The sequence below is a fragment of the Nannospalax galili genome, unplaced genomic scaffold, assembly GCF_000622305.1.
Source record: "Nannospalax galili isolate Female #2095 unplaced genomic scaffold, S.galili_v1.0 scaffold139, whole genome shotgun sequence".
Lineage (NCBI taxonomy): Eukaryota > Metazoa > Chordata > Mammalia > Rodentia > Spalacidae > Nannospalax > Nannospalax galili.
In genome coordinates, this window is record NW_008345884.1 from 4,082,963 (window position 1) to 4,097,162 (window position 14,200).

The 14,200-nt window shown below is 38.5% G+C and overlaps 1 protein-coding gene across 2 annotated transcripts in view; it reads right to left on the minus strand.

Annotated features, from left to right (window-relative positions):
• Nucleotides 1-467: 467 nt before the first annotated feature.
• Nucleotides 468-14,200, minus strand: part of C9 (complement C9) — a 57,984-nt gene continuing 44,251 nt past the window's right edge. The window contains exons 6-11 of one of the 2 annotated variants that reach the window (XM_029567802.1): nucleotides 13,190-13,450; nucleotides 7,609-7,849; nucleotides 6,390-6,530; nucleotides 5,466-5,644; nucleotides 1,642-1,774; nucleotides 468-822 (exon numbers count right to left, since the gene is read on the minus strand). In XM_029567802.1, coding sequence (XP_029423662.1) covers nucleotides 764-822; nucleotides 1,642-1,774; nucleotides 5,466-5,644; nucleotides 6,390-6,530; nucleotides 7,609-7,849; nucleotides 13,190-13,450 — 1,014 coding nt within the window. In that variant the 3' untranslated portion in view covers nucleotides 468-763. Of the gene's footprint in view, nucleotides 823-1,545; nucleotides 1,775-5,465; nucleotides 5,645-6,389; nucleotides 6,531-7,608; nucleotides 7,850-13,189; nucleotides 13,451-14,200 lie in introns of both variants that reach the window. The other variant, XM_008842122.2, reaches the window with a different exon arrangement.

Sequence of the window (14,200 nt, forward strand, 5' to 3'; positions counted from 1 at the left end):
AAATGTGCATACACCCACCCACCCACACACACACACGTAAGTTCACAGGCCTTACGTACTCTGTCATCTACTGGATAACACTGTGCAGCCAATTTTAATCATCTCCTTAGGTAGACAGCCTTACCTTACCCAACTCAAGTCTTAACTCATAGACTAAACTGTACAAAATTGCTAGGCTCTGCTTTGTTTGCAAAATAGAGGCAATTTCACAAGTTTAATCTAATAATTTTTTATATAAATACTGCACCTTTTCTTCCCAGACACATAGAATTAAGTTGGACAGCAAAACCCAGTAAGAGCAGAGTCTGTTCATGTGGTAGGTGTTCAGCATTTGACAAATGAGTGCATGCATGTATAAATGAATAAGCCAATGAAACAACTGCATAAGTAGAGCCAAATTACATGGTACAGACTTGGTAATGGAACTAGTGGACTATATTAATCATACAAAGCAGCCTGGCACTTACTTTAAAGTCTTTTAGAACAACATTCTGCTTTTAATTTAATTTCATTTTATTAGCAAGAGATTGGCATTGCCTGTGGGAAAAAGCAGTCCTGGCGTATTTCACTGCTGGCTGTTCATTAAGGAATTAAAAAAAAATAAATGGAAGCATTATAGGGGTCAAAGAGGGGAAAAAGCATTGTGGACCAAAAAGAGAGAGGTTGGTAGGATTTCCATGAAGCAAGCTGCTTTCTTCTTGGCAGTAAGGATTATCTCTAGCAAAAGATGTTATATTGCAAGGTCTTGGTATTTTTCTTGCTTTTATTTGTCCATGTGATCCCAGATCTCTTTTTGCTTGAAGGAGAGAGAGACTGGCAATCCTAGACAGAGCAAAAGGGTGTTAAGTCTTAATGATAAACAAATAGGACTTCAACTTCCAGATCATGTACCCATGCATGTGTTCTTTTCTCACTCTTTCATATCCTAATGGGCGCACTGTCTAGGTGCTGGGGCTGGAATGATGCTTAAGACACGAGTATTGGGGTGCATTTCCAAACTTGAGGAATGTTGGAATAGTAAAGGGAAGGTGAGCAGGGAACATAAGTAGAGGGCCAGTTACTGGAAAAATGGGAAAGTTTCGTTGGACATGTTAATTGCTTTACATTCAGGATAGTGCTTCTCTATTGTCACTATAGACTTAAATAACCAGTAGAGTAAATGAAGAAAAGAGAAAGAAAGAAGGAAGGAAGGAAGGAGGGAGGGAGGGAGGGAGGGAAGGAAGGAAAGAGGAAAATAAAGAAAGGAAGAAATAAAAACACAAGAAAACGGTAAGAGGGAGGAAGAGAGAAATACAGTAACTACAATCTGCTTTTCCTTTATATTTGTTTAAATATTCTGCTTAAATAATATATAGAGGTAGATGTTGTTAAAATGACACATTAAAGTCTGGTTGTTTATCTTTACCATTCACTCGATGAGCAGCAATATATTTAGGCTATGATATGAAGTATAGAAGCAGATCACAAATTAAGAGCTCATTCATATTAACTAACAATGGAATTCATATTCTTGTCCTTAATAACATCAAAATAAGTTGATCTCACCTTAATACTGTTTTTGCTTACTGATTTCACAGGCAATTCCTTTAAATGAGAATGGGCAGGAACATAAACACTGTCCATCTAGCAGAATCACTGTACCTCCATTTTGACATGGGTGACATTTTTGTACACTGAATTCATCCATATAATCTCCAATGGCTCTTTCCAAGTTTTGTTTCTTTAAGTATGCATCTTTTATTTTCAAAGGAACCAGATTATATATAGGAGACAGCTGCAAGAAAGCAAATTACTCCATCTTACATCTTTTTCTAAGAGGAGCTTGTAAAATACTCTAAAATCATTGTCTCACTCATTCATTAATTCAGCAAACACTTGTTACCTGATATGATGTTAGCTTTCAAGACCATAATAGTGATCAAAATTAGTCAAGATGTCTGCCATCATGAAGGTTCCATTTCAAAATAAAAAAGATGAGAAAGGGCATGTGTTATCAGAAATATCATTAAACAAATTAGAAGCCTAAAGTGGGAGAGGATACTTGTAAAACTTTCAGGAGAGAATAGGCTCACTCCAAGAGCATGTCAAGAACTTCTACCAAGCCAGCACAGCTGTTTACTTATCCTTCATTACATAGAACCTAAGATTTGGATTCCAGTTATGTTCTATTTATTTAGAAGAAAGAAAACTCTTCCTAACACCACATCGCATAGACACACACAGGGTAAACATGTGGTACAGTTATTTTGATTTCTTTTGAGAAGATATTTATCTTGTTTCATCCTTCAAAAGAAAGTCAAGGCCAGATAAGCTAAGATATAGGAATAGAGGGCCATGGAGGAAACAGCTTGGATAAAACTACATAGAGTGTCCAAATAGATAAAGATGAAGGACACACACTAGCAGCAGTTTCAGAGAAGCCTAAACAAGGAGTCAAAGCTACCACAGGCAGAGGAAGGTTAAAATGCACCCCTACAAGTCTTTCTGCTAAGCATACCTTTCTTCTCTTATTAAGGAAGCTGTTTTGAGTTTTTCTCCTATACCTGCTAACTTTCTTGTCTTCCCACCATTTGTAGACATATCTAAAATAAACTATAATCTATCATAAATCTTACTAAAATACCAAGTTTAACATTAAGTCCATTCAAATTTATTGCATATATCCAAAGTCATTACCTGTACCAAATGTGGTTCCTTGATTGAATGAAAATTATTTTTTATCCATACACCAGAGTTAGACTTTCACTTTGTTATTTGGGTACAGCTTATGGAGTACTGGCATACAGACCTTTAAAGATGCTAGTGCTTTTCAATATCCAGTGCAGGTCTGCTAAGAATTACACAATAGAGCAAAACAGTAGGTTTATTTACCACTCATTATAACCTCATAGTATTCCAGAATGATGGAATGTAGATTACTCGCCTATACATATGTAAGAGTTGTTTTGGGAAATGGGAAAAGAAGAGCTGAGAACAGAAAAGGTGAAGTGAGGCAAAAGTGACACTAATTAACAAAATTCAAGTCAGAAGAATCCACCATTTGCACGAGGTGGACCACAAGTTTGATTATATTTTCTAGTTCTTTGAATAAGACAAAACTGAATTTAAAAAATCCCACATATGTAAGAAAATTCACCTGATTTCCAATAGGAACAAAATGAAATTAAAGAGTAACATTTCCCATGAATTCCCATAAAAGGGACATTGTATTATGTAACATCCTTTCAGAAAATGAAGGAGTGAGTTACATAATCTTGTTTCTTATAATGCCAAAAGGAAACCTTACAGGAAGCCGCTATGCTAAATTATAGATATACTATCTTGCTGTTATTATTCTGGAGGAAGCTGGAAGCTTTATATCTCTCTGGCAATCAGCAATAAATGTTGCTTCTCTCAGCTGACATTTTAAAAATTCATTTGTAGCAACAGATATAAGAAAACAACCCCTGAAGTTCAGTTACCCAGGCTGGCCTTGGCATACAGCTCCTCCTACTTCAGCCTCCCAGTCAGCTGAGATTAAGGACCTGAGCTACCACATCTGACTTGAAGTCATAAATATATGTACATATCTGCTAAAGGCTGTGTTTCTATAACCTAAAGGGAGAACTGATTGCAATTTTCAGTCTGAATTCTTTCCTCATATACGTGAGGTAGTGCACTTGACTTCACCTTTTAATGACAATAAAATAGATGGAGGAAATAAAATTCCCCAATAACATATACTATAAAAAAATCAACATTTCTACTGGGCATGGTGGCTCATGCCTTTAATTCCAGCACTCAGGAAGCAGAGGCAGGTGGGTCTCTGTGAGATTGAGGCCAGCCTGGTCTACATAGTGAGTTCCAGGCTAGTTGGGGCTACCGTATCTCAAAAAAAAAAGTCAACATTTCTATGACTTAATCACACTGAGTAGTGAGCAAAGATTAAGCTTGTTTTGAGAGCTGAAACTATGAAGCATGCATGAACAATTGAAAGCTGCAAAAACAAGAAGGAAAACTCTTTCTATATACCAGGGCTAAGGAAACAGTAATGAAGAATATATCCCCTTTCAGTGAGCATGCGGAAAGACGAAGCTCAACAGCAATGACATTTACAGTTTTACAGTCAGAACATATTGTCCTGCCTCAAGAATTAGCAGAAGACTGTGACCTGTCAAGGGCATGTAGGCTGAACATTGTTATACCTTTATATAAAAAGGAGATGGGTCTGGTGGCTCACATCTCTAATCCTAGAACTTGGGAGGCTAAGGAAAGATGACTGCTGAGAGTTCAAGACCAGGCTAGGCTACACAGTGAATTCTGGTCTCATATAATGAAAATAAGACAAAGAACAGAAATGGGTCTATCAGTAGTATTAGCTACTCAAGAGGCCGAGGCAAGAAGATCGTAAATCCCAGGAGTTAGAGCCTAGCTTGGACAACGACAAAGAGTGAGAGTGTGGGTGAGGGTGAGGGTGAGGGCAGGAGGGAAGGAGGGAAGGAAGGAGGGCAGGAGGGACAGAGGGCAGGAAGGAAGGAGGGAAGGAAGGAGGGAAGGAGGGAAGGAGGGAGGGAAGGAGGGAAGGAGGGCGGGAGGGAAGGAGGGAAGGAGGGCAGGAAGGAAGGAGGGAAGGAAGGAGGGCAGGAGGGAAGGAGGGCAGGAGGGACGGAGGGCAGGAAGGAAGGGAGGAAGGAAGGAGGGAAGGAAGGAGGGCAGGAGGGACAGAGGGCAGGAAGGAAGGAGGGAAGGAAGGAGGGCAGGAGGGACAGAGGGCAGGAAGGAAGAAGGGAAGGAAGGAAGGAGGGCAGGAGGGAAGGAAGGAAGGAGGGAAGGAAGGCGGGCAGGAGGGCAGGAGGGCAAGAGGGCAGGAGGGACGGAGGGCAGGAAGGAAGGGAGGAAGGAAGGAGGGAAGGAAGGAGGGCAGAAGGGAAGGAGGGCAGGAGGGCAGGAGGAGGGAAGGAGGGCAGGAGGGCAGGAGGGACGGAGGGAAGCAGGGAAGGAAGGCCTGACCATAAGAATTGCTCATCTTTGTTCTTTTTTTTTTTTTTTTTTTTTTTTGAGACATTATGAACATCCCTCTCATAAAGACTCTTAGCTAAGATTGTCTTGGTTTGGAGGTGATGTCCAGAAAAAACAAGGACAGCCAAAGACAGATTGAAGAGCACTTGCCATTTTTGGTGCCTATTTTGTGCCAATCTGTGCTATGCACTACATGAACCATCTTAGTAAATCCTTAAAGGCACATGGAGATCTGCAGAATTTAGTGTTGTAGTGATCGGAAATGCCTCATACTTAGTGGAAAACTAAGTATGGGGAGCTCACCCAGATCACCTGCCTTTCTTCCCTGACACACCTCTTTGCAGGGAAACCATGGGAAGACATTTGAATGTTAACATTTTTGTCATATAAAGTCAACTGTTATCTGAACCCACAGTGACATTTAAGAAAATGACACTATCTTCTATCTGAAAAGAAACATTCTTTACCTTTTGACTAATGAGTACTGGAGCATCATTTAAGGATGAGGCCCAGTTTACAAAGTCAGTTACATCAACCATCTTGGCTCCTTTGAGAAGATTTTCTTTAAGTTGAAGTGCATATTTGCTGGTTCCTCCTCTTATGAATGAAACTACATCATCTATGATGTTATCACGGGTGATATTTACTGAGAAAAGAAGTAATACTTGAAGAAAGAAACATTTGCAGCTCTGTAGTCAGTTATCCAGATAACATTTCATAAACCTGTATTAATTCTTTTTAGTATAGTTTGTTTATTATTTATTTATTTATTTATTTATTTATTTATTTATTTATTTATTTATTTATTTATCTTTTTGAGACAGGATCTCTCCACAGCCCCAGCCAGCCTGGCGTTCTCTATGTAGACCAGGATGGCCTCGAACTCACAAAGATCCGCCTGCCTCTGCCCTCCCAAGTGTCGGGATTAAAGGTGTGTGCCACCGTGACAGCAACATCTATACTTTTAAAAAAGGCTATGCACTGATAAGCTGTAAAGGTTAGGCTTCTCTAGTCTAGTAGCAAGTTGATCTTGGAAGGTGATTTGGACCTTATCCTTTGTTAAAGGGCCATTAGCTCATTTAAAGCCTTGTTAAGATTAAGGGGAACAAGGAAACTTGTCCTCCAGACACTTTTCTACCAATGGCTTAATAAGTTGCCATAATAGATACACAAATGATGCTGTGCCTCCCTCATACAACAATGATACTGATGGGTATGTGTCCATAGGCCACTTGTGCTTATAGTGACTGAGAAATCACTGGAAAGACAAAATTGTTCTTAAGTATGTTTGCTTTTTCTAGCTAAAGAGGGTATATATACAGTAGAGTGCTGATCATGAGAAGCACTGCTCTTTGCTGCCTGCCCTTGCTTTCTGGTCAGCCCATACTCACCAACTCTACCATTGCCTCTCTTTATGCAATCACTTCGATTAACTCCTCCTGTTAATGAAGGTACATCCAACTTTTCAAGGAAGCGTAGAGAAAGATCCAGATTATACCCAAGGCACTTCTTTATATCATTCAGTTCAACACCTGTGTTATGGATTTATTTGAAAATTATTTGATACTATCTAGCAACATCACAAATAAATTCTAAACTTACTATTTTGTAGCAAATATGCGTAGGTTCATAGACATCATTACCAAATTCAGATATCATGTCTTCCTTACCTTGTTTTTGTATTAGATATAATCTATCCTTAAGAAAAATCATAACTAATCATAGTAACTCACAGCATAAATTAGCATATTAACTCAGTCACTTTGAGTCTACTTTATTACTTATTTATTTTTAGTTTTAGGAACAGGGTTTCTCTGTGATACCCAGGCTGGCCTCAATCTCTTGATCTCTAGCAATCCTCTTTCCTCAGCCTCCTAAGTAGCTGGGATTGCAGGCATATGCTACTGTCTGTGCCTGTCTGTTTTACTTTTTCCTTGAGAGAATTCAATGATTTTAGGCCAGGTAGTAGGATATAGCCTAAGTCGTCTCCTGTCTCTAGGGAACGCATGGATGATCCACCATGGTATCTTTCCCCCATGATTTTGAGTGTGACGAAAGCTTGGCTTCAACATCGCCTCAACTGAACTGACTGATTATCAAATGAAATGAATTTTCCAACTTAACATTTAATGTGTCACATTTATAGGATAACATTGATTCTTCCCTTCTAAGTCAAAATTTAAAAGTTTGTTCCCACTGATACTGAAGAATACATTGGAAAACAGTCATCACACATAAGTCTGCTAATTAAGAGGTAGGTTCTAGAAATTGCTTCTCATACTTTCTTTCACATTTTAAATAATATTTCACTAGAAGCAACATTCCCATTAATAGCTATTAAATTATAACATGTTTTGGTACATTTTTCTGTAATGCTGCTGAGTATTTTGGTAGCAAGTCAGGTTATTCAAATTGGAAATCGATGTGCTATTTGATAGGATGTTGGGTGCCAAAGGGCAGAACAGAGTTCTTTTAAAGGTGCAGATTATTAGATTTCTTCATTCTAAGAGTTCTAATAGTTCTCTAAGAGAACTATTGAGAAAAGGTAGTGAAAGGAGCCCTGTTTAGGCAGAGCCATATCTGTGGCTGGAATTCTATTTCTAGGCATACCTTTCTCTTTCATGGAAGCTTTATCCAAAACATATATCAGTTCATAGAGTCCTCCCAGAGACCCAGAGCTACTGTAGTGGGTTCCATAGGTTTCCAAGAATCCAAAATATTCTCCCTTTTCATAGGTAGATGGCAGAGCTTTTATATCATCCAGGAAAGTTGTTGTCAGCACGACATCCCGACTTCTCATCACAAATCTGCCTAGATGAACTATGCCTCTCACATGTAGAAACTGTTTTCCCTTTGTTGAAGAGCAGTTGGAGAAATAGGACTTTTATCACTCTTATTCAATGTCATAAAATCTACAGCATCCAGGGGAACAGTCGTTTAGAAGCCACAGAGAACTAGTGTCACAATGAGCAAACATAAAATACTATCACTAGCAGCTATTGGTGAAGAGGTACTGTGTTGGAACTCTCAGATATGGCCAGTCAGTGTGTCAAGTGGTAAAACCACTTTGAAGAACTGCCTGGAAGTTTCTCATACAGTTAAACATACATCTGCCCCATCAACAGCAACTCTACTCTTAAATACTTACCTAAGATGAGAAAACAATGTGTTCACAAAAGGACCTGTTTCAAAATTTCACAGCACCATTAATTAGAATAGCTTCAAGTTGGAAACACCCTACACATCCATCAACAGAGGACTTGATAGGGAAATCGTGGGGTATCCACATAAAAGGAGCCTCATCAGCAAAAAAGACAAACAAATGACTGACACATGCAACAAGAGATAATCTCAAATCCATGCTTAGGGAAAGAAGTTCTACATAATGGAATATATACTTCATGATCCTGCTTATAGGAACAGACAAAACTAAGATACCATAAGAGAAATCTAGTCAGTGGTTGCTCTCAGTTTTAGGGAACTGACTATTGAAGAGCATGATGGAGTTCTCTTGGGGTGCTAGAAATGTTCTACATCCTGTTTGATGATATAATATTTGATATTTGAAGATGTATGTTCTCTATCTTCTTTGTGGTTACAAAAATCTCAGTATAGACATAGGGAAATGAGTAAGGAATCCCAACCCAACCTAAGGAGCTTCAGGTAACTGATGGCTGCTGGGAAGGGAGAGAGACAGTCTCCTTCAGTGATGGGACTCTTGGTAGGTTGACCAGGCTCTAGTGGATGGACCCATGCTGAGGGACATGTGGGGACACAAATGAGACTCTATAGGCCATATTGTATATATAATGGAGTACACTGAATTGGGTATGGGGCAGTGGGCAAGGGTAAGGATGGGATGTGATCTAAATATTATCAAATTATATTGTATGAAAATAGTAAAAATTTGATTAAAAATTTAAAAATGTGTGCACAATAAAAATTCATGTAGCTATACATTTAAAAGTTTTGCATTTTATTACATGGAAATTATATTTTACTAAGTTGAGCTTAACATATTGACAATGGAAAGAAATGAATGCATTGTATATGCAAGGCTAAGTTTTCTCATAGTTTTGTAGATGAGAAAAGTAAACAAAAGACATCAAGTCATTTGCCACAAATCACACAGACAGCATCTTTCCTGAAAATGCAGGTCTTCACGCTCCCTGCTCCTTCCATTGTGCCCTCTCACTTGTCAGTGGCAGTGGTAGAACAGATAGTATATTAAATATTTTTATTTATTATTTTTATTTTATGTGTGGGGGTGTATTACATGCATGTATGTAAGTACACTCATGGAATGCAATGCCTGCAGAGGTCAAAGAGGGTGTTAGATCCACTGGAACTGGAGTTACAGATGGTTGTGAGCTACCATGTGGGTGCTGGGAATCGAACCCAGGTCCTCTGCAAGGCCAACCAGTGCTCTTAACAGCTAAGCCATCTCTCCAGCCCCAGATAGTATTTTAAATCATGGCTCTCAATCCAACCTAAATACTCAATAGTTAGATGTTCCCAAGACCAGAGATAATGGCTTAAACTTCCAGGTAAAACAGGGGCAGTGATGCTTGCGATTCAAACATGTACTTCATATTTGTGCTGCCTTAGCCTGTCCCAGGCAATGACTGCAATGGACACTATGATTCTGTAGATGGACCTTCTGAGGCTCTTCTGCTATCACTGCAGTTAACATGTGGCTGCATGGATGTTGAAGACATTTTTTCTTTTTTTAAAGATACATCTTAGTGTATAGGGACATCACACCAAGCTTTTTGTATTCTCAAAGCACGTTGCGTGCACAGTTTAATTTAGGAGATAAGTGAATATCCCCTCTCAAGAATCTTACAGGAACTCAGTTTATATATCATAAACCGTTATTAGTTCTCCATTTTCTGAGTTGTATAATAATTCTCACCAGGGTCTCAAATATGAACAAAATATATCAAGAGTTCTTTTTAATTCCTGCTAAAACTAGTAGATGTATCTTGGGATTTGTAGTAAAACAGATGTGATAGTCTTTAGCTCAGCTTATTTCAAAGGTAGGTCTTAGATAATTTCCATCATAATCGGCTGTTGTTTTTCTTCTTTTCTATTTATTTTTTTTCATTTTAAAACAACTAAAACCATTCTTTTGGCCTCACTGGCCTCCCCAGATGCTACCCATTTCCCCGCCCCTCATTAGAGACAAAGTTCTCTGGAAAAACGTCTATACTTTCTATTTCCAACTCTTCTCTTTCCAGTTTCTCTTAAATCTATTTGCATGTGTGGCGTGTGTGTGTGTGTGTGTGTGTGTGTGTGTGTGTGTGAATTGAACACAGGGCCTTGATATGCTATGCAGACATTCTACCACTGTGCTGTATCCACAGTAGCTTGCTTCTAATCCATGCATGCTGCTGCCGTCATGAAGGTTTTGACTTCTCAGGTCAGGGTAAGCAATGACCTCATACCCCTAAGGTCAGTGACTACTGCCCTCTTTGATTTTTTAGCACATTTGACACAGTTCCTTGCTCTTCTCTTCTTGGTCGAGTTTTGTGTCTGGTTCTGGAAGGCAGTGCTTCTCAAAGTACAGAATATGAAGAGACTATCTGGGGAATTTTGTTAACATGCAGTTCTGACCTAGCAGGTCTGGGTGGGATCCAAGGTCCTAGGTCCCAAAGATGTAAGTGCTGCTGATCCACAGATCATACTGAGTGCAAGGTTTAAGGACATTACACCAATCACTTCCTGCTTTCTTTTGTTGGGTTTTCTTTTTTCCAAAATGCATTCTAACTCTATTGTTGGTCCCACAAAGCTCTATGATTTTAAACAACACCTACATGTCAAAAACTCTTAAATTTATCTCTTAAGTGCAGATTTCTTCTCCAAACTCCAGACTTATAATGCCCACTTCTTACCTGGCATCCCCAATTGAACATTTAACACATCACACTCAACATAAGTAGTACTTAACTTTAGTCTTCCCCTCAACCTACTTTGCCTGAAAAGTTCTTCATCAGCAACTTCATTCTACAAATAGCTTAGGCCCCAACCTTGGAATCAGGTTTGTTGGGAACTATTCTGTCTAAACTGCCACCATGCCAGCTTTGATTCCTGCAGTGCCTTTTAACTATTCTTGCCTTTGCTCTTAGCATTGCTAATCTTTTCCCAACAAAGTACCCCAAACCGACCATTTTAAATGTAATAAAGAATGTTGGGGCTAGAGAGATGGTTCAGTGCTTCAAAGCACCTCCTGCTCTTGCAGAGGACCTGGGTTCAGTTACTAGCACCCACATGGAGGTTAACATCTGTCCATAACTCCAGTTCCAAGGGATCTGACACCCACTTCTAACCTCTGGTGGGTATTGCATGGCATGGGTACACTTACATATATGCAGGCAATACACTCATACACATAAATAAAATAATAAAATAAAGATAAAAATAATAAATAAAATACTGAGAATGTTGGGCTGGAGAGATTGCTCAGTGGTTAAGAGCACTGACTGCTCTTGCAGAGGACCCAGATTTGATTCCCAGCACCCACATGGCAGCTAACAACTGCCTGTAACTCCAGTTCCAGGGGAATCAGACACCCTCTTCTGACACCCCCATGCATTGCACGGCACAGGTGCACTTACATGCAAGCAAAACACATATACATAAAATGAAAATAAATAAATAAAGTATTTTTTAAAATATTAAGAATGTCAATAATTCAACCAAGACCCTTTGGTGATGTCCCTCAGGGAGGGTAAGCCACCCTTAACAGTGGGTTTTGAGGTCCTGCATGATCTGATTAATATGCCCTCTTGTATCCGTTCTCCTGGTTCAGTGTGACAGAGTTATCCCATCAGATTCCTCCTACCTTGGAAACCTGACGTTAATAGTTCCTTCTTCATATATACCATTCCAAATTCAGCTGCCTAGCGACGTCTCATTTAAATTTTTGGTGAACTCTCATCTTCTCAATGAAGCCCATCCTGAGCTTTTATTTTTTATCACTGCCATTTGCCAACCATTCCCAATTTCATTAGGTTTCTCTGCCTTTCCTTTTCCCTATAGCACTTATCAATCTCTAAACAGCCACCCTTCTTTGCTATCATATTTATTGTTTTTGCCTGACTTCCTCTCAGCTATGTGCATATAAAATTCTTTGTTGGCTTAATTCACAAAAGTATTCTAAGGACCTAGATTAGTGCCTGGCCACATGGTGAATCTACAATTAAATATGCATTAAACGAGTTAAAGGATTTCCAACTAGGTCTACAATTAAATATGCATTGAATGAATTAAAGGATTTCCAACTTTGGGTGAGTAAGCATGTGACTATAAGGGCAATGTACAGACTCTCACAAACTATACAAGTAAATCCAATATAAAAATGAAAAGTGATTTACTATTTTTAATGTGAGAGAAAATGTCTAAATAGGTGGCAGCGATACCAGAAAAGCAAGAATGAACACTTTATTAGCACCGCATTGGTGCCTCAAAGAAATACATTATATTTAATACTTATTCCAAAGGTGACTAAATGAACTTTGAAATCTAGCTTGAATATAAAAACAGACATATTTACAAAGTCTCAGACTGAACGTACGATTTGAGAGTAAGCAGACCAACTCCATGTGTGGTATGTACAAACTTATAACACCAGCGCTTCAGATACAGGCTTTGTAATAAGTACGGAGTCACCATTCTAAAATATTTTGCAATAAATAAGAAAAATTCCTCAGTTTAATTCTTCATTGTATTAATAACTGTGATAACTGTTAAATGGGATGGTATGCAGACTCAGCCTCAGTCAAAAAACATGCTCTGAATTCATAGAACACATACTCTATTTCTAAACACCAAACATCTGACCTATTGACTACTGCTTAATAGCTCATTGACATTTTCTGTTCCTGTTCTAGCTACTTGCATGAAGATTTACAGTATCTTATTTTATTTTTTTCCCTTATGAACTTTTTTTTTTTTGAGACAGGGTCTCCCTGCACCCCAGCTAGCCTGGAACTCACTATGTAGACCAGGCTGGCCTCAATCTCACAGAGATCTGCCTGCCTCTGCCTCTCAAGTGCTGGAAGTAAAGGCGTGCGCCACCATAACTGCTTCCCTTATGAGCTTTATTTATTCTAAATGTTTAACTTAAAGGGAGGGTCAGTTAGTTGTAATATACTTTATCAGATTCTCTGTATTAGTTATTTGATCTTACCTTCTGTGAAGAATGTGTCAATAGTCGGTGAAAACTTTCATTTTTAAAATAGGAAAATTGAAAATTAAGTGAGGACTTTTCAGGATCTGATGAATTTGTTTTCCCAGAGTGTTCTTCAACTGCATCTGTATTTGCTTCAGTGGCTGTAAATTTTAGAGCTAAATTTGCATTAAAACTTGATGTCTTCTCTTGGAATATATGTTTGAACATTTGAATGTGTTCTTCATAATTTTCTGTTCTGAAGTTTTTATCAACCTTGGTCTAAAATTGTATATAAAAATAGTTGTTAAAAACAAATGCACATCAGGCAATTATTTAAAAAAACACTAAAGGAGTTTAAAACAAAGGTGCTCGAGTCAGATTTCTGTGGTTCAAATATAGAGCTTTGTTTCTGTTCTTGTGATAAAATACCCTCACAGAAAACTCCTAGAAATTAACACGTTCAGTAAAGTGGCAGAATACAAAATTAACCTACAAAAGTCTACAGACATTTCTATACACCAATAACAAGCAATCAGAGAAAGAGCACATGGAAACACTCCCCTTCACAATAGCTGCAAAGAAAATAAAATATCTCAGAATAAACCTGACAAAAGACATTAAAGAGCTCTACAATGAAAATATTAAATCTTTAAAAAAAGAGATTGAGGAAGACATCAGAAGATGGAAGGACCTCCCATGCTCATGGATTGGAAAAATTAATTTTTGGAAAATGACCATCCCCTATATAGATGGTCATATGTAGATTCAATGCAATGCCAATCAAAATCCCCATGACATTTTTCACAGAACTGGAAAAAACTATTGTAAGATTCCTATGGAGGCACAAAAGATCTCGGACAGCCAAAACATCCCTGAGCACTAAGAGCAATGCCGGGGGGATTACTATACCAGATTTTGAACTGTATTAGAGAGTTATAGTCATAAAAATAACATTGTACTGGCACAAAAATAGACCCATAGATCAATGGAACAAAATTGAAGACCCAAATATGAGTACATGTAATTTCA